The sequence below is a fragment of the Sylvia atricapilla genome, chromosome 1, assembly GCF_009819655.1.
Source record: "Sylvia atricapilla isolate bSylAtr1 chromosome 1, bSylAtr1.pri, whole genome shotgun sequence".
In the NCBI taxonomy this organism is placed as follows: Eukaryota; Metazoa; Chordata; class Aves; order Passeriformes; family Sylviidae; genus Sylvia; species Sylvia atricapilla.
Window position 1 is genome coordinate 116,865,299 of NC_089140.1, and position 21,075 is coordinate 116,886,373.

General features: G+C 36.9%; 1 protein-coding gene and 1 long non-coding RNA gene across 2 annotated transcripts in view; both read left to right on the forward strand.

The window, feature by feature from the left end:
* The window catches only part of LOC136369142 (uncharacterized), a 301,131-nt gene that overhangs the window by 161,852 nt on the left and 118,204 nt on the right, over positions 1 to 21,075 (forward strand). The gene's annotated exons all lie outside the window — the stretch shown is intronic.
* Positions 1 to 21,075, forward strand: part of NKAIN3 (sodium/potassium transporting ATPase interacting 3) — a 260,645-nt gene that overhangs the window by 155,643 nt on the left and 83,927 nt on the right. Inside the window, exon 4 of the mRNA XM_066341042.1 lies at positions 18,097 to 18,294. Coding sequence (XP_066197139.1) covers positions 18,097 to 18,294 — 198 coding nt within the window. The remainder of the gene's footprint in view (positions 1 to 18,096; positions 18,295 to 21,075) is intronic.

Consider the following 21,075-nt stretch of genomic DNA (forward strand, 5'->3'; position numbering starts at 1 on the left):
ATATTTGCTTTTTGTTTTATCAGAAATGAGAGAAATCCTTCATATATATGCTGTGGTTCCTCTTTGCTATCTGGAATAAATACAAAGTTTTACATGAAGTCATGCAATTATTTACTTTAGCATTATTTTTTTTTTTAACATTACATGGCTGTAAATGCTGAGCAATAGTAATGAAGTTATTCTAAGAATTAAATTCTATGGGAGAGAAAATATCCCGCAAAGAGTTCTGTGTCAGCCTCTAGGACTCCCAACATAGGAAGGATATGGACCTGTTTGACGTGTCCAGCGGAGGCCATGAAGATGCTCAGTGGGCTGGAGAATCTTGCCTATGGAGAAGACAAGGTTCCAAGGATAGCTTAAATCAGTATTCCAGGACATAAAAGGGGCTGCAGGAGAGCTGAAGAAGCATTTTTTACAAGGGCATAAAGTGATAGGACATAAGGGAATGGTTTTAAACTGGAAGAGGGAAAATTTAGATGAGGTGTTAGAAATTCATAACTAAGAGGATGGTGAGACACTGCAACAGGTTTTCCAGGGAAGTTTTGTACATCCCATTCTTCCTAGTAGTGTTCAAGGCCAGGTTGGATAGGGTTTAAGCAGCCAGGTTTAATGGAAGGTGTGCTTGCCAAGGCAGGGAGGGTGGAACCAGATGTTATTTTAAGGTTCCTTTCCCCCCTAGTCATTCTATGATTCTATAAAATTGAATCTGATATTTGTAATACAGAAAAAATTATCCAAAACATCAGAGACATTTTTGTGTCATTATTTTGTGACATTAAGGTCAAGACTTTTTGTTTCTTGACCTTAACTATCACCTCCCTATTACAACTAAGGACAGAAACACTACTAAGGAAACATCTAAAAATGTTTTGGAATTGAGATAACAAAAGTAAGCATCTTAACTATTTTGGAGCTCTGTCCATCATAGGACTCTGTTTCTACTCTACTCTTGGCATTGCAACTGGAATATTTGGAACTGGAAAGGGACCTGCCTGTGGCTTTATAAAGTACATTGTTCTTGTTCTCACTGGATAGCTGGATTTTTATTTTTTTTAAGATAAGTAGCAAGCACAATATTTCAAATGGAGAGAAGAAAAGCAGCCTACCCACTTGAGAAAATGTAGTTGTTCTCACTGCATCTCCAGTGAGACTCACTTTCTGAAATGTAGGCTGTTGTGCCAGGGCAGATGTGGAATCTGGGAAAATTTCCAGAGAAATCATTGTAAAATGAGGTGCTCAGCATTAGCTGCTGTGTTTTCCCTTTTTTCTCTCTTGAACTACCACTGGCAACACTGAAAACACTGGATGATAGAATGAGAGCATAAACAACTCACAAAAGAGCTCCCAGGCAAACACTGTTTCCCAGGATACTTTTACCCTTTCTTGGAATTCCATAGCCATTTTTAAAGAATAAGAAAGCTCTTCCACTGCTATGGTACAAATTTAATCTGGGCAAACAGGACACATGTTAGAAAACTGAAAGTTTAGGCTTTTCCTGTGAAGTCTAAGAGGTAATGCAATGGGAATAATTACATGATTGCTGATGGTACTCAGGGTATTTCCCTGCCTGGCTGGTAGTGCTAATCTATTTTTCATAGTGTGCTTCTGGAAAAAAATCATGCCTAATTTGAGGAGGGAGGTGTAATGATGACATTGCTTCCAGCATTTTGTTTGTGACATCTTACTGATGTTCCTGTCAGTACAGATGGTGTCTGTGAGGTGCCACTTTTAGATGTTTCTGAAGAACTGGAGGGATGAGCAGAGGGTGGGAGAGATGCCACTCCTCATTGTACTTCTTTGGAAAAATCTTTTTAGAAGTCCAAATAATCCTGCTTTACTAACTAGCTGAGGATTTCCTTTAAGGAATCTCTTGTCATAAAGCTATTCTCACCTATTTGGAATATTAAGAGTTTTAATAAAATATTCTGAGAAGTGCATTATGTTCAGGAGATTCTATTACAAAGGATTATTTTGGCTGGTGAAATAGGGAGCTACAAAAAGATTGAACTGATTTAGCCTGACATTAAAATCTGGCAAAAGAGTAAGGCTGAATTAGAGCTACCTTCCCCTTTTCTTAGACATCCAGAATGCACATAAAAACTGAACCCAAGCAATGGGTAATAGTCAGGGTTGCAATGACCTTGTATTAATTGATCAACATTAGCATGATTTCAGACTTAGTATTTTATGCAGTTTGTGAAATCAAATACTGAAATAGGAGAAATGTTTGCAATATTTACAATTTTCTAATTTCAAGTATTTTATTCTCAAAAAATTAGTGAAAATCCACCATAATATTCTGAAAGCTGACAGCAAAAAAACAGGACAACAGACTTCTCTGAACATGGCAGGGTTTAAATATTAACAACATCATATTGGGATCACAATCTTTCAGTTCAGTCACCTGGAATTATTAGTGGCAATAGACAGTATTGTAAAATATGATGGCAGTAGTTATCTGACTGGAAGTCTAATGTGCAACATTAAACCTCAGTCACAAGAGATTTTTACACTTTTAATAATCACTCTATGGCTATAAACGGCAAAGGTGTTAATGCCTAGAATATTGCAGCTGGAGAAACTAATTACCTAACTGGTGCTGTCAGTATCCATAGCTGTTGGTGCTTCTTGTTCTCTTAATAATGGCTTTCCCAAACAAAAATCTCATGCCAGATTGCTGTTCTTCCATGACTACTACATTCCCAACACGAAAATTCTTAGCATGCTAAATGTTCTTTCTTGAATTCACTTCAGTGCAGATCCATCAGTGCCTTTAATTGCCCACTTTGTCTAGCAGGATATTGGATTTAGTGGGAGAGGAAAGGTAATATCCCAGAGAGACAGCCTTTTTTTTCTCCTGGAGATACTGTTCCATACTGCCACAGTCTCATGTCATGTTCTGTAGCAGTAATTTCCATGACTATATAGTTTGCTTGCATATTGAACTATGGTATGAAAGAAATTCTCTGATTTATTTGTAGAAGAATATTTTTTTAAATACTGTGTTTTTTAAATAAGGCTGGTTTTCATTTATTCTTTACTTCTTTAGGTTTTAAAAAAGCACAGGAAAAAAGAGCCTAGTTTTGGCACTTGGCAAAATTTAAGGGAACAAAATTTAAGGGAACAAATAAATAGGAGAACCATTTCTGCATGGCATCTGAGTTAGGAATGAGAAGGGTCTGGAAGACAAGGACAAAGTTCTAATATAGGATGTGGTAAATTTAAGCAGAGGCAGAAGCAAAAGTAGTGCATCTGGAGTTAAACTTCAGCCCCAGTGGAATCAAATGAGTAACATATGTTGGTTTTGGTAGACCAGTGTTTCACCAAATGTGATTATCTACTTTTTACAGCTGTTTTCTGTACAGATCAAAATATGCAGAATAAATTGTATTTTGAAAATAGAACAATAAAGAATAAATTATTAGACCCAGATGGCTTCTTTAGTATAATGCATGTGGCTTGATGTAAAAGTAATGGTGGGGAATTGAAAGAAATAATATTGAAAGTGAGTGTTACAAGAGTTAAACTGGAAACTCTCTTCTGATGACTTCCCTGCTTCAAACTTTGCAGTAAGAGGTGTTTGCTGTTAAGCAGAGCTCAACAAGATAAGCACTTCTGCTTTCTTGCATGCATTCATTCATCAGTTCCCCATGATCATGACAGTCCAAAAATCTGATGGATTATTTTTCAGACTTTTTTAAGACTTTGCTTTATACTTCTCTAGCCGACAGCTTCTTTTTTTCCCTCCTACTGTGATTTTTTTCTCATCTAAAATTGAACTAATATACTCTTTTGAATAGCAAGTATTGCTTACAGTACTTCCTAGCTTCATCTTCCATTACTCTCTTCATTAGCTCACTTGTTTCTATCTGATTGTCTGTGCATTCTGTTGCTTTTTCTGTTTGTCTTAAGGTATCAAAAAGGGAAATAGAAACTGCCTATCCCTCTTGGTTGGGAACACATAAAAAAGGAGCTGAGACCTGAGAAGCTCCTTTGTAACTTTTCAACACAACTTCTCTAGCCATTTTTGGGATTCTTCTTCAGCCCAGTCTTCAGAAATTCTTCTGTACCCATAAAACTCAATGGCAACATGCTCTTTGGCTGCTTATCCTTATTGCAGCAAACAAGGCTTGCCAGGAAGATGTATTTCTACTCATGGTGTTGGATCAACCATGAGCAGTTTTTAAGATTTTGAACCTCTCATCTGATACAATCTGTCTGTTTCAGCTTTGCTTGTTCTTACAGAATCATCTACCTCCAGCATCCCTTCACATCCTGCCTGAATGCAGCAGTGCCTCTCCATTTATTTAATTTCTTTTTACTTTTAATGGGTACATAATGTAGTTTGATAATTTGATAACAATTCGCAATTTTTGGTGGCCATTCTCCCAAAAAGGTAGTTATTTCATTGCTTGAAAACATTCAATTGTAACATTGCTGAAACTCCAGTAAATACGTACTGTAAGCGGCTGTAGGAGCAGCAGAAGTAATTGTGCCTCATTTTATACTTGTGCATTGACATCAATCTCTCTTATGATTTCTCTGTTATCAGAAAAAGACAAACTTTCCCTAGGGTTCTTATTCTCTTCCTGGTTTCTTTTTTTAATGAAATCTTGAGGTTAAGTTAATATACGTGAGACATTTGCATAGCTCCTAAAATGCCCCAAAGGACGGAGAGGCAGAAATTGGTATGTACTGAGAAGATGTGTGCTCTTTCTTTAGGAAACCAAATGAAATCCAGATAGGGTGAGACTAAAAAGCATAGCTGATTTTTTATACACGTGTGAGTATTGGCCATTCAAGCCAGAGAGGTCCAACATTTCCCATTAAGAATGCACTACAAATACTGAGTTGGCCTCGCACACATAGCACATCTGCACAATATACATTTGATGTTGAGTTCCTCTACACATGAGCTGTGGTCATTTGTTTAGTTTTTCCCTAAACATGACGTATCACTGTCAGAATTTAGTGGATTGCTGGTGAAGCTGTTAGGTACAGATGAAACAGACCTTCTCATTTCCTTAAAAAGTGTCTGTAAGAATCATATGCAGAAGAAATCTTCAGTCATGCCTTCAGTGAATGGCCAGTTCTAGTCTACTCTGCAAATGCAATTTACTCTTACAGTTTACAGGGAGCAAAGGCTTGGGCTAAATAGCAATGCTACTACATGACTTAAGGGCTAAATTTAGTTTAATTAAATTATTGAAATGGTATGGTCACAACTGGTTGTTATTATGCTTGTGAATTGCAAAGCCTCCTCGTCTTGTTATGGTTTATTCTCCATACTGTAGCACAATAAGGGTGGTTAAATGCCTTTATAACATTAGTAATTATTTCTATGGTGGTGGAAGTAATGACAATTTAATCATAATAATTTAGCTGAAAAAGTACTTCTCTGTGACCAGTCTTTGGCTGAACACAATGTGTGATTTACTTCTCTATGATTTCCTGATACTGTATTTATAGGAAATTTTTGTTTGGCATGGATTTTGTAATTTTGGGAGGTTTTTTCTTCATTCATGAGTTAGTACAATCTACACAAGGAAAGCTCTTAGAGATTAAAGATTGTCCAAAGACTTACCTGTGACAGCATTTAAAGTGAGTGTAAGCAAACCTCTTTGTTTAGAGATGTTTCCTCCTTTTTTCTTTTACTAACAGGACTGCGAAGAATTTATTTGACAGATTCCTGTATAAAGTTTGTTATATTTTATGGTTTTTATTTCAGGGAAAACAAATTGTTTACTTTCTGAGGAATAAGGTGTTCTGTAGAAAGCTGGCCTGTTGAGAGAAAAACTTTGAGACATATGGTCGTTTAATTACTGTGTTTTAGTCCTTTTACTTTGGAAGTGCATTTTCAGCCAAAAACCTGCTTCATTTCAAATGCATTTAGAATTCAACAGAACAATGTGACCATTTAGGGTTTTTTTTTGGGTTAAGGTGTTTTTCTATTTGGATATTTGACTTTTTCATGTTCCGGTCATAAGTCTTTACTTATAATATTCACTTTTCTTGTTGAAACGGGAAAAATATCATAAATAACAGCTGCAGTTTTAAAAAGGATTGCCAAGTGAAGATGTCTGCCTGTGTTTACCTTGTTTTCCACCTTGCAGAGCTAAGTACTCTCTCCCACAACATTCTGCCAGCTGTGCAAAGACCTCCCTGGTTACAGTGTATGAATGAGTTAATGTTTGCATGAGCAGTTGTTTTTTTGAAAAAAAGGGCATATCAAGTTGGCAAAATCTATTTTGATGCCCAACAGGGAAGTTCAGTTGAGGGCAGTGAAGGTGTAGCTGTTTTCTAGGTGTGCCTGTTGATGTGGTTCTGTAGCTATGCCATCATCTCAAACCCCTTTGGTTTCATCATGCTTCCCTGTCCCACACTTATGTTTAAAGGGATCCAGTCCAAAGCTATCTGAAGTCCCGAGGCTCTGCATTACCAGTGGCTGATTGAACATTTCACTGCTGTGCAATTTACATTTAAAACCAAACTGTGGGTGTTAAGAATTGCACTGCTTTAGATGCGAAGACATGAGGGTTACCTAGAAGTACCAAGAGGGGCTGGCATTTGGTGAGATTTTTCCCATCGTGTTTCCTGACCCCTACCCTTGTTAGACAATATCCAAATGCATTCTTAGGCAGGGCTGGTTTCTGTTCTTCCCCACAGAAGCCTTCACCTGAGCTAGCGGTGCTTTGATGGCCTCAGCCATGCACCCTGTGCCCAGCCAGCGTGCAATTAAAGCTGACCCATCCCCTCTCATCCACACAGTGCTCAGCAGAGCTTTTAGAAGCAAAACTCTTGCACAGTCCGTGGCTCTGAGAAGAGATAATTAGTGAAGGAGCAGCACTGGGAAAGTCTGTAAGGGCCAGGGAGCAATCAAAGGCAGGAAACTTGCTCCCATCCTTGTTAATATCTCCACATCTTTAAATTTCCCTGCTTTCTCCTATCTACCATCTCCCTAAGACAAGTTTAGCACTGAATTTGTCTCTCTGCTATTTAGCACTGCCATGGAACTTAGTTTCTGCAGGCAGCAGCTAAACACCACAGAGCTGCTTCAGCTGCGCTGGCTGTATCCCAGTCCAGCTCCTGCCCCCAGCCCGCTCTCTGGTGGGGCAGGGGAGCAGCAGAAAACGACTTGCCCTGCTCAGCAAGAACAAAAACATTCCTGTGTAATCAACAGGAATTCCTGTGTGATTCCTGTGTTGTTTTCAGCACAAATCCAAAGCAAAGCACCATACCAGCTACTCAGGAAAATTAACTTTATCCAGTTCGAAACCAGCACAAGCACACGGATATCAGCTGGCTACATGTGAGGAATAAGCTAAATGTAAACAACATTTACTCTCTTCGTTTTCCTTGCCCAGAGACTGAAAGGGAAATTTATCTTTAAAGACATATTTTTAAACCAGCAACAGTTACATCTGAAATTCTAAAATCCACTGGTTACCTGTGGATGGTTTTCATAGATTTAACCAGAGTTTTATAGCAAAATATGACACATTTGTTCAAGTAATCCTTCCTCTATGGCTCAGTGTGCTGTACAACCCTATATAGGACATGCTATATCGAAAAGAACTTCTCTATTATCCCTAAGAAATACACAATTAGGCCTGTGAAAATGTGCCCACATGTTCATACCTTTCTTGTCCTTTTGCTCTCATATATTTCTTGCTGCTTTTCTTACTGGCCCTAATCCAGCAAATATATGTAGATCCCTTATGTCAATGGGATGCTTGTTGAAATTAAATAATGCACATGCATGCTTGTCCAATCAACACTGTAGCTTTGTAGGCTTCTCAGGCTTTCAGCTGTCTCCTGGAGTCACACTGACATCCTTTATCACTGCTCCTAAAACCAGTTTTAAAAATAGAAACACAAAGAGAAAATTCTAGTGATACTAGTAATTACTATTATATAAAGTTTAATGATTTCCAAAATGTATTTGAGTATTCCTCAGCTTGCAGAAAAAATGCCTGATACTGGTAGCATTTTGATTCTTTTTTCATTAGGCAAACTGAAAATTCTTTTTATATATATATATATGTTTGAAGAAAGTCTTTATATAGTAGTCTTGATTTTGTAGTCAGTAAATACAGAAACTGATGTTAATATTACTTGTCCTTTTGCCATTGTGTCCTGCTGTCATTCACAACTCTGTCAGTCCATCTAAAAATTGTTCATCTTTCTCCTCTTTGTTAATATAATTTCAAATTTGAGGGTGAAATAAAACAATAATTTCAAATATTAATATGCTGTTATGTCTATGTTGTGGTCTCATTTTGTTCTTATTTATTAGAGAAGAGTATATTAAAAATTGCATGATTTAGGATTACACACAAGTCTGTGGCATGACAGAATGAATGGATCATTTGGCTTCCCTGCAAATTTATGGATCTCCTAAGGTGCCCAGATTTATATAACATCTGTTAAAGGATCTTTAAGTAATCCACCTAGACCTGTTATTAACAGAGAATTATATAGTTGTCTCTTGAATTAAAAATATATTTCTGGGGTTCATGGGCAACTGCATTGATTAAAGTAGCTTCTATGAGAAATTTCTTAAATTAAAAAAAAAAAAAGAATTAAAAATTAGGCTTAGCACCTCACTGATTTTCTTTGGCATGGCAAACTTGAAATTGTCCAAAAGTTACTCAACACTGTCAAGTACTTTTGATTAATCTTATTGAAAGAATTTGAGAAATTTGATTATTATGATTATAGACATACCCATAGAGAGGTGATGCCAGAGAAAAAAGGATCCTTGTTTCTGAAATAGTTCTCTGAAAACTTGAAAATTCCTGCAAGAACAAATAAAAACTCTTTTGTGTGAATGTCTGTGAGAGTTATTGACGTTTGGAGGTGTATCAGGCTGTAAATTAAATTAATCTGGTTAAAATCAGGGTACAAGGCACTGCTGAAGGAGATTGGTAATGCTGCCTTCTTTGACCACAGCTGGCATTTGTTCATGGGAATGCACTGTTGAGTCATTGATTTGTACACCTAAATATGAATATATAAATATATGCATGCTGTGTATGCATAAATAAAAGACTCTCTCTACATATTTACATGTTTACATAAATGTATAAAATGTTTCAAGAAATTAAAGTGTGGACTAATGCCTGTAGTAAATGTAAAAAGAATAATTAAATTAATTTTATTAACTGAGTTTTGCTGCAGCAGATTCTCTTTTCCCTAGTCATAGGTACTTCACTTCTGCTGGGGAAGGAAGGATTTCAAATTTCATCATCTGACTTCAAAGTTTCTTGAAGGACTGTCTTTTCTGTTTTTTAAAAAAATGCTATGAAATTCTTTTTGGAGACTGTCCTTTCTTCAGCAGAATGCAAATGAAGCCTGTGGTTAAAGGATTGCTCTGCTAAAGCCAAGGTCATTGGCAAACAGCACCACAAAAATTGGGGGACTGCCAAAAATATTATCTGTTATTGCAGAGAAGAAATACAGAAACAAAAGTGTCATGAGGAAATGTATTTTCCTGAGAGCACATTTCTTGTGCTTCTTTGAAATGAAAGCAAGTAAAAAACCACACCCCTTGCCACTCAATAACTTCTGCTGCTTATTGCTTCTTGTCTCATTTTGTACTCTTGAGTCTTGAGAAGAGCTTCGGTAGTGTGCACTCTCACTTCTTGGCAGTTAGTGGCAGTCTTACCCAATGAGCTGTACAGAGTTCATTTAAAAGATGGAGTGAATTAGAACATCTTTCTCATTGCCCTTTGCACACACTCTAAAACAAAAATTTGGATCTTCTTATGAAATTTCCATGAATTATGGAGTTTGGTTTTTATATTAATATTCCTTATTGCCTCTTTTGAGCTATTAGGGTGCACTTGGGTCACTGTCTTTGTTGAAACATTAAAAAGAATTGGCCCTTTCCTATACCCTGATGGATCCATGATTGTCCAAGAGGGGGGACTGTGGAATGTGATACTCTGGATAGCTGTGATCTGAGCTCGTGGTACAGAAGCCTCTCTTCTACACTCCAGGACCTAGCTTTAAGAAAAACAGCAAAAAGTGCAAATTTAAGCACAAGCTGGAGGTGCCTAGCAGCAGAGCTCATGAGTTTTGAAGTTTTCCTCCTCAGCTCACTTCCTCATAACAAGACAAACTTCTTATTGTAATTTCATGTCCCTGGAAACGAAGACTTTAGCAAAAATGCTGAACATAACCAGACTTGTCATAAAACAAGAGCTGGCAATATCATGAACAATTGCATTGCTTTGAGCAAGCAAAGCAGAGAACACAACAGCAGTTGCTTAAACTGGCCTATTAATCTTTAAAAATGTTCCTGGGTGCTGGTAGGAGCTTTCTGCCTAGTCTTTAAACAGGGAGCTATTTTTCTTGTCAGAAATTTTAGCATTCAAGTGAGTTTTCAAAAGTCTTTTTATGGTGCTTTTTAGTGTCATCAGAGTCTGTGACAAACCTTTAAATTTAGGACCCAAGCTCTCATGTGTTTGTTTCTAGCATAGAATTTGTCTCCTTGCATACCAAGAGATTTATGGAGAGTTATGGCATTCCTATAGTTTAGATGGACAGACAAAGCACAGGACCCACCAGAAATGAAGGGAAATATTAGAATTAACTATACTATTGTTACACCACTATATTCTTAATCATGCCTTTATCCCCATGCTTTGTCTTTGTTCACAACCACTGTGAACAAAATAGGGTTATTTGGATAATAACAAAGTTAAATCCCATTTTGACTAGAGGCTACATTGCAACTGTTCCTCATATGGGGATTATGTGGGCTTTTGGCACAAACTGTGTCCTCTATTTCCATGCATTTCCTAGTGATGTTAGAACTAAAACTCCATGCAAAGTTTGTAGTATTAGGATGTCTATGGCAGAAGACAAGGTGCTATAAAGAATTAAGAATTAAGAAAGAATAAGAAAGAATAAAGAATTAATACTTTCAGTATGATCACTCGTGGACAGACCTTTCCATTTTAACTGTAGAAATCCAGTTCCCATCAACACTGCAAGAGTCTTCTCCATTTCTTTAAGCAGTGTATTTGTTGAATGTTTAGATTGCTAACATGGTGAGGTACTCGGGCATGTGAGTCTGATCCTGTCTGCTTTAATGAGAGATATGTAATTTAAAAAAATTAATAAGAATGATTTAATAAGAAATATTGTAAATACTATGAAATAGTTTGGGAGTTTGCTATAAGTGTTGTGGCAGCTTTTTTTTGAGGCATTAAATTTTAATTTTGTGATATTTCAAATGCATGAATGACTCCACAGGGATCTCAGCAATTTTGCTCAAAAACGGCAACAACAACAAAGTTAAAATGTTCTTGCTGAGCCTTGAAATTGTTTTATGTTAAAAACTCCTTTTGCAAATGCTTGTAGCTTAAAAACCTTTTGGACGGAATTTTTATGTCCCACAGTTGTAATGTTTCCCCATTTTTGTACACTAAGACACTTCAAGCCTTTTTTAACCTTTCCCATCTCTGGTCTGGGATGTTTTCCTACATCACTGATAAAGATGGCTGTATATGGCTTGCAAAAGATGTTTCTAATTCTTCACTATGTTACATTTCAGTCCTGCCTTGCTTTTTTATTTCAGCCAAAATCAGGTATGGCATCAGAGTGAGGGACACACCAATCTGCAGAAACCCTTGGCTTTATACAAACCCTTGTCATATTCTCAGTCTTCAAAACTCAAAGCAGTGCTCAAAGTTTGGCATTACTCCAAATCAGTGTTCTTTCATACTTGTGGGTCATCATTGGGAATAGGTGAGAGCAATTTTGAAAATAAGTGCCTGGCTTAATCACATGTCAGGGACTCCACTGGAGCACAATACCTTTTCTAGGCAGTTGTGACTTCTTTGTGCTCATGTTGAATTTCCTATGACAGGTGGTAAGACTCATATTGATCCAATCACTCTGTCTCAGCCATGTTTTCCTGGTGTGTTGGAGCCTTTTCCTGCCATACTCTGTGACCTCTCTGGGCTGTTTCTCAGAGACACTGCCTCAAAAGGAAGGTCAAACAATGAAAAGACATGGAGCTGGGATTTGAGCAGGGATCTGAGTATTGCCAAAGATCAGAGCTCATTTTTGGGGACAAGTTCCAAAAACAGTCCCTTGCTGGTTCTCATAATTTGTTCTTGCAAATGATGCTGATACTGCATGAAGAAGACAGCAGTTTGCTTCTCCTGTTGATTTCTTGCCTTCTTGCTTCCTGAAGACATTCCACCACATTCCACTTTTCTAGTAATTTTGATAATTCTAATTTTAAAATTGCTCACTTTACATGACAGTATACGCATCCTTGAGAATGTAGCAAATTAAAACTATGCAGGGAAGCTATTTTTACAACATAGATAGATCATCTGCCTAATTTCCAAATAAATTTCCCAAAGTATTATGCTCACTTTTGAAAAATAAAATCTGGCAACACTCTCCATAGCCAAAGGAATAAAAGTAGTAAAAGAATGAGAAGCCAGTACTTGCTAAGCTTAATTCATACTTTTTGGGGGTTTTTTTTTGGAGGGTTGTAGATGTGGAGGTAGCCTGTCAGCAAATGGTTAAAAAGCAGTGTAGTGGAGATAGACTTGGGGAAAAAATTATGCTTAATATGGAAATCTTCCCCTTTAGTCATGGTCTGATGCCATGATTGCAGTCTGTGAACCTCTGATCTCTGTAAGTGGGAGCCATGAGCCTATAATCACACGAAGCACAAATTACTTTGCCTCTGTACCTCTTTTAACCATTCTCAGCCCATGATGCTGGGGTTACCTCATGGTCTGTGTCTGAAGATTTTGGTACTGTGAATTTTCTCTTTTAGTGGTAATTAATTTTGGTAATTAATTTCACGATTCCTCTGGTTTAGTGTGCATTGCTAGCACAGAGATGAATTTGCTATGTCTAGTCTGCCATCCAGTTCAGACAGATGAATAGCCCAAATAGAGTCAACACATAAGCTTGAATTTAAGAATGTTCTTTATGTCATTTATTCACCAGAGTGCTCAGGATGAGGTAAAGATACTGACTGTACTATATCTTGAACAGCCTGGAATCAACATGGTTCATTGTCCTATCCCATTAGCATTTGAGTGGGCTACCAGAGTTGTTGAGAGGGCTACTTTCAACCTCTAGCTCATGGAATAGGTAAAAGCCATCAGTGTAACTGTAAATCAAGAGTTTAAATTCAAAACAAAGAGGAAAAATAGTAATATTAAATATAAATATTAATATATTAATTAATTAATATAAATATTAATATATATAAATATTAATATAAAAATATTAATATTAAAATCAACAATCACTATTCAAATATTGATCAATAACCAATATTCAAAAATTGTCATCCCAATAAGTACAAGTGATACAACTGTCTCCACTTGGAAATGGGAAGTCGCCTAAGTCTTCTTCAGTATTGTCTGCCCAAGCCTTCAAAACTGTTCAGCAGTAGTGAGAGGAGATGGAATGTAGCTGGTCACACACAGAGGAAGCTGGAACCAGAACCTGTTGGTTCCAGTAAAAGCATGGTGGAAAAGTAAGTTTGTGCTGCCAGTGGGGTCTTTGGCTAATAGCTGATGGTCATCTTTCCAAGTACTTACACAATTAGAGTGGATTTCATTAATGCTGGGACACATCATTTATATCTAGTGAGGATTAAGGTCTCCTTGGATTAGATATGAGGGAATGTGTGTGTCCCTTGTCCTTGCCAACACCCCTGCATCTTAATTACAAACATAATTTCGTGTAGGCAATTACAACGAAATCTACTATTCCTTTTCTAGCATTATGTGTATAAACTTTTATTTCCTGTTGAGCATGTATTTGATTGAAAATCTTTTCTCCTCACTGCTTAAACAAAGTATCTGTAGCAAGTCAGAACAGAGCATCCTTGTTACATTTAGGAAATGGAATGGGAATATTTAATGCCTCAGCCTAATGTTCATTTATAATAAACACTATAGTATGTATCAATAAAATGTGTTAGGAAAGGCTAGGTACCACACAAGCAACAATAAAGTCAAGATCTCTAACATTATCCTTTACCAGGCCTTTGTGCTCTTTCACTTGTCTATAAAATTTCAAGTGTTGACTGCTCTTTTCTGAAGGAAAAAAGTGCTCTTCCTCCATCCTGCTCAACACCACACTATTTTGGTTATACTTTGCCTAAAAGTGTATTTTTAAATAGTAGCGAAGAATGAAAGGAATATAAAAAAACATGTCACAAAGCAGAAGCACACACTGAAAGAACAAATATCTGTGGTGATAATCATGTCCGAGCATAATATTTGTTTGTTTTGCAAGGCAGTCTTGGTAGATTGGGTTTTCTCCCTGGAGTTTCAATGTATTCTTTTTGTTTTCTTAAAACTGGTGATTTTAGGTAGTCATTAAATTTTTGTGGTTTTCTTATAGACACTGTGTGTAAATTTTACACAAATAAATGAAAGGAACATCATACCTGTTATTACTCTGTAGTTTTATAATAAGCCATCTTGGTCTATGATTTGTTAAATTTTACCTAGATTCACCACTTAAAAACTGAATCAAAAAAATCACAGAATGCTTTGGATCAGAAGACACCTTCAAAGATCATCTAGACCAACCTCCCTTCTATGGGCAGGGACATCTTTCACTAGATCAGGTTGCTCAAAGCCCTGCCCAATAGAAAATGTCCATTTGAAACCAAAGGTAGAATTTAAGCAGACTTAATGAAATTAGACATTATCTCCAAGCACTTAGAAACAGCATTACTCAGACTCACAGGGATTACATCTCACCTTAAAAGAATGTATCTGCCATAGCAATGATTTCCAATAATAATCAAAATTAATCCTTGGGCTGACAGCCAACACAAATCCTGTATATAGTTTAAAGGCATAAAAAGCTGTAGACAGTTTAAATGGGATTCTACATCAGTAAAGTATGATTATGGGGCTGATCCTATACTCAGGAGCAAACTTCTTACCACAGATTGGAGTATTGCTTTAATGGTGACTAGAGAAGGGAGGAGTAGGAGATGGGATTTCACTTCCCTGTGTCCCTTTCCTAAGTCACACAATTTTCCTGGAAGACCTGTGGCCTCTGTTCTGTCCCCTCTCTGTTCACGGTGTCTATCTGAGAGGTTATCAGCTGAGGAAGTATAGTTTGCCTGCTGATGTATGGAATTAAAGACAAGATATATGCTCATATTCCATCCATGATTGAAATTTCAACTGTTAATGAATCCCGACTGCGTCAGTTAGAGGGACGACTTAGTTTCTCTTGTACAAAGCCTGAAATTTGGTGTCTTGCCTTGAAGCAGCAGCATTTTTTTCTAATGAATAAGCATTTGAATTGTCACTTGCTGATGATTAAACATTTTATACATTTTTTTTTTAATATGAGAAATTGGAAGATAGTGAATGATCTATTGAAAAAAAACTTTAGGCATCTGCTTGTACTTTCTGCAAAATTCTTAAATTGTTTCATTAAACGTAGAATTGAAAATAAGCCACTTGGGCAGCAGGTTTTCCAGCATGCTCAGGCGTTCCAAGCTGTGAGTTTACAAATACCGAAATACTCTCAGGAGTTCACTGATATTTAAAACCTGTTCATCCCAGCAAAGAGTCTTTGAATTTTCTATGGTTCTGTAAATGACTATAAAGACACAGGTTAATTTTTTTAATGCCTGTTGCATTTGACTCACTTTACAGATTAAGAATCTCCAAGTAGTTAGAGAGAAGTGTTTCAGCTGCTAAAAAAAAAAAAAAGTAAAAATTGATTTTTCCTGTTGTCAGGCTTTCTTTTATTGATTGGCAGCTTAACATTTATCAGCTCAAACAGCTTATGGCTGCCATTTTGTGAAGTGATATTTCAGAGGTCAAGCTAATGCACCAAGTGGTTTTGTTTGCATTTCTAAAACTGATCCTTGCTGGGCCATTGTTATCTGCTTTTACCTGCTTTGAGAGCTCAGGATGTAATACACAAAGCGAAAAGTAATTATGAAAATCTCCTCCTACAGACTTTATCCAGAATTTATGAATAAGAATTTATTTTTAAAAAGGTAACAAGTGCTGTGATGACTTTTTGGGGTGGGTTTTTTTGCTGTTTCCTTCTTATCTGAATCACCAGCAGCCTTGAAACATGAACATGACCATCAAGTAAATAATTTTTTTAATCACTCATATAGCCACATAAAGCAGTATTCCAGAAATGAAAGATTTTATTTATATTGGTTTGTACTGTTCACATGCCAAAATCTTGCATTTTACATGTGTTGGCAAAATTTATCAGGCTGTTTCTCTATCGAATTTTTTTCACTGGCTGTGAACTAGCCAAGTGTGAACACTGTAACAGGCTATAATTTTAAAAACATAAAGACGAAAACCAATAAAGGATAAATCAACCCTCAAGAGCAATGAAAGCTGTGACATCAACACCATGGACATCACAACTTATTCTTGTGGCTATGACAACAAAATGTTACCTCACAGTATATGATACACACTAACCCACCAATACATATTCTTTCTCAACAAAAAAAGGCTTCTGAAATAGGTTAGATTGAATGTGTGTTTGCTGCTTGACAACTGGCATTTCTTAGAGGTGACAATTTTTAAAAACACTTGCTAACACTGTGCAATCTCTGGCATTGTTGTACAAAGAAAGCCCTGGCTGTTTTCTTGTGACTCTATATTTACTACCATATTTTCATTAAACTGAGTTGTCTGTCAGCTTCTTACTTCACAAGTTGTTTTCCTGTTGCAGCTGAAAATTTTCTGAACCAGTATCAACAATTGACATGCAAAGTCAAAAGACAAATGTGTCATCAACTCGAAATAATACATCTGGAAATCTAGCCACTCTGTATTTAAAGGGTAGAGAAGTTGTGGAGAAAAAAACAGCAAATCACAAAGGCAGATTTCTTACTGATAGCTATGATATTGTAGGGTGGCAGGATTTAATTCCCTTATTAATTTTTGGGTGTGGCCAGAATAAAGGCAATTAACGAAGGAAAATAACAAATTAACTACTTCTGCAACTGGAATCTGGATCAAATTTCCCTTTGGTCAGGATGGAAGTAAATGGATGCAGACAGGTCATATTTGTGGGATGCAAAGGGCAAATTGATGTGATGGCAGTGCCACAAACTGTCATGTATGGAAGCCAAGGGTATTTTGTGGGCATATGGCTGACAGTTTTGCAGACTTTTTTTACTTGGAGTTCAGAACAGGAAACATGGAAACATAAGTCTGAATTAGTTATTTAAAGTATCAATGTAACTCAATTCTCATTTATCTCCAGTGAGGAGGGTTGGGGTTTTTTTGCATTTACATTGCATTCATTCAACTTCAGTGTATTTTACTTATGCACCTAATAGACCCAAATATTTTTTAATTCAAATGAATTTTCCTGTTTGTACTTCATAGGTAAGCTCTTAGAAAATCTTCTGTACTAATCAAAAATTAGTAGGTTTGCCACTTTCAATGCTCCAAGTGGAAGTGGTATGATGTTTACTAAAATATCTGACCAAGAAGATGATTTGAGTGAAGAGAACTTACTGATTTTATGTTAAACCCAGATCAGTTCACAAATGTAGGTTCCTTCACTAACATGAGAAGTTTGTAATCTGGATGAGGGGCAGAGGGAAGAAAAGAGAACAGGGTGCTTGGCTGGAGACAGCTCATTTGAATCTGATGATGGAAATCATGATGCAAATTTGATTTAGGTTGTCTCCAGTACCATGGGGTAAAACTGGCTCTGTTTTCTGCTGGGAAACAACAACAACAACAACAACAACAAAAAGAGTTCTTAAATGACATTTTAATCAAGTAACACCAAAATTGCTTTTCAAGCTGTAAGTCCAAGGGAACATGTGTTTTGTACAGTATCTGGTTTGACGGTTCTTATGCCAGGCAGAAGTTCCTGTGCACAACTACAAAATAAATCAATGAATGTTTGCAATTTCCTCTCTCCACTTTAACATCCTACTTTCATACTAGAATAACTGGGGTGAGGATTAAGGATAATCATCCCGTTGCCCTTATAATAGAAAAGATCTTTCATTTCCCATTCCTTTGCCTTAAAAACAGAAAGCCAAACGTATTGATGCTTTTCCCCTCCCTCTCCTAGGAAACGGATCTGATGACCTTTAACATCTCCATGCACCGCTCGTGGTGGCGGGAGCACGGGCCCGGCTGCATACGGAGGGTGGTGCGTCCTTCTTCCCCTGGCGTCCTAGAGGATTACTCTTACGTCTCTGTGACAGGCTGCATCATTGATTTCCAGTACCTAGAGGTCATTCACAGCGCTATCCAAATACTCCTCTCCGTAAGTTCACGTTTCTTTCCGTACTGGGATCCCGTCTGTCCTTTTGCAAACAGCCTGCTGCTGCTGATTGTCCTGGAAAGGGGATGTAGTGGCTGATGGATAGCTGCAGAGATTTTTAATTGTGTTTTGAATTGGAGGATTATATATATGTTTTTAATTTCTGAAGTTCACAATCAATGACACCATTTATTCAGCCCTGATTGTAAAAATATTTTTCATGATATGTAGCTAAGTTTCTTCCCAAGCTCAGCTATGGATTAATCCTTGAAAAAGGTCAGAAAAATATTAGGAATTAACGTACATGTTCATATTTAGCCATATTATTTCTTCTCTCATTGAACTCTGCATTATCAGAAAGCTACCTGCATTGTCCGCATTTCTTGTAACAGCAGTCAAAAAATGCAATTGCAAGAAGTTTTTATACAAGCTTGCAGCACAGGGGAGTACTGAGGCACAATGAGTTGCTTTGGGAGCAACAGCTCAGTCTTGGCCATGGCTTTTCTTCAGTCTGTTGGCTGCTTCTGCTTGTGATTAACAGGTTGTTTGACATGAGCTGTGTGTGATCTCGTGGAAGTGGTAGCTCTTTCTCTTCACAGCTGTGTGTAGTGCCTTGGAACTGGCTGACCCTATTCGGTTGCAGATAAGATTGATCACCCCCGATGCCCAGACCTATTCTGAGAACATTAATGCTCATGGCTCATGGTCCTAACCATGGCCACCAGTTAGACAGTGGGAGAAGAGGTGCAGTCTGCAGCCCACACCTGCTAGTCAGGTGAGCTACCTGGTCTGAGCAGCCAGAAGGGATTCATGTTTCTGCTTTGTTCAGTATTTCAAGCTGTTTTACTAACAATTTGGTTTATACTACCACTAGCAAAGTAAACAAACATCTGTGGAACAAATCTCGCTGCTTAATTCAAAATTACTTTTAAATTTCAAGTTTTACATTTTTTCAGCATAAGGACATTTCTCTTTCAAAAGAAAAGAATTCAGTATACGTGGTTGCATCTATGATTCTGTCCAGCTGTCTGAAAGTTCAAGATTCCTCTCCAATATTAAATGCCTTTTGTAAGATGCCAAGCGCTTTTGCCTTGCCTCTACTTTTAGTTAAACTTGGATAAACTTATACACCTGTAATTAATGAACTTCCACTCGATGATCCAGGTTGGAATTAGTGCACTTCGTTTGCACACCAGTGACATCATCTTGCACCTACACAAGATGTGTGTCTTATCCTGTTCTATCAGCTTCTCAGGCATCAGGGACATCACAAGACCCGCACAAGCCTTCTCCTGACCATCCTTCAGCCAGGCAGCAAAGACTTTGTGTCAGGATCTTTTCCAGTGAAGACAAATTACTTTTCTTGTGGTTCAGCGCTGTGTGTGCCAACATAAATTGTAACATGTGAAAGTTCCAAAACAATTCTGCACACTCAGGCTTAACTGTAGGCACCTTCCTTATATTTGTGATATAAATACATATATTTGTGATATACCCTGATACTCAAAGCAGGTTGCTTCTCTCTTGAGTTCATTTGCAGCAGATTTCCCTCTCAACGCAGTGTCATTCACTCTGCATTAGTGAGCCTGTAGAAAGGAAAGCAAAATGTGTGTAGTTTAAAAGGAGAAAACCAAAAATATTTCAAGCACTTCCTCACTTCCATAAAAAAATGTAAATGTTAAAATTTCTTCTAGTATTTTTTGTGATTATCAACAAATTTAGAATTCGATGGAAATACAGATGGTTGTTGCTCACAGAAAGTGCTTTCTTCTGCACTTATCAGTCCAATAAAGTTCTGTCAAGTGGCAGGAGCACAAATACTAAAATTAGAATATTAGAATAAACACAATACATACAAACTAAAAAGTATGAAAATGAAAATAAATAGATATTCTGTAATAATTATAAAACATAAGATGTAACTGGTCCTCCCTTTCTGAAAAAGTGACTGATTGCCATTCTGGATTAAACAAAAATTGAAAATTTAAATTAAATTGAAAATTAAAAATGTGCCAGGAACTTACAAGGCATGACTGTGAATTAAATAGTTGCCAGTTTCAGATACTGCTTTGATTGATATAAACAATGCTAAAATTACAATACTGTACAGAATATAAGGTTTTCCTCCAGTTTTACTATCTTGTTATGCCATCTGTGACATGTTATGATTAACATACCATGAATCTTTACTTCAGTTTCTATTCTGAATTGAATGTTTCATGTACTGTCACACAGGACAGAAGTCACTACCTGGATTATCAAATAATTTGCAGGTTTTTTCCATTTTCTGAATACTCCTGATTGAGGAAGTTCCCATCTATATGGATGCATAACTGCTTTGCTAATTGGGGTACCAATTTCAGTTGTTAGTTAAAATGTCAGTTAGGTTGTGTTTTCAAAAGACTGGGAATTGTAGATCTCAAGATCATTCTTTTTACCTTCTCCTGGTAAAAAGCTAGTCCCAAAAGCAGACTATTCCTTTTTGGACCTTACAACCTGCTTAATTTTCATAACATTTTTATGTTGCAATAGTAGTGTAATAAACCATTTTACAGTGTAACAAAAAGCTTTATTGGCATAACAAATCATTTTATCATGCTAATTTTTGTCCAAATGACTGGGAATGCAAACACTTTCATTTGGTAGGGAGTTAGAGCATCTGAAAGAAGAAATGCCTCTGGGGCTAAGTATTGGATACCTGTCGAGATATATAACTCACTAGCAGCATTTTTGAAAGGTGACTTTTTATTTTTATTTTTTTAACAGGTATAAAGATTTTTATAT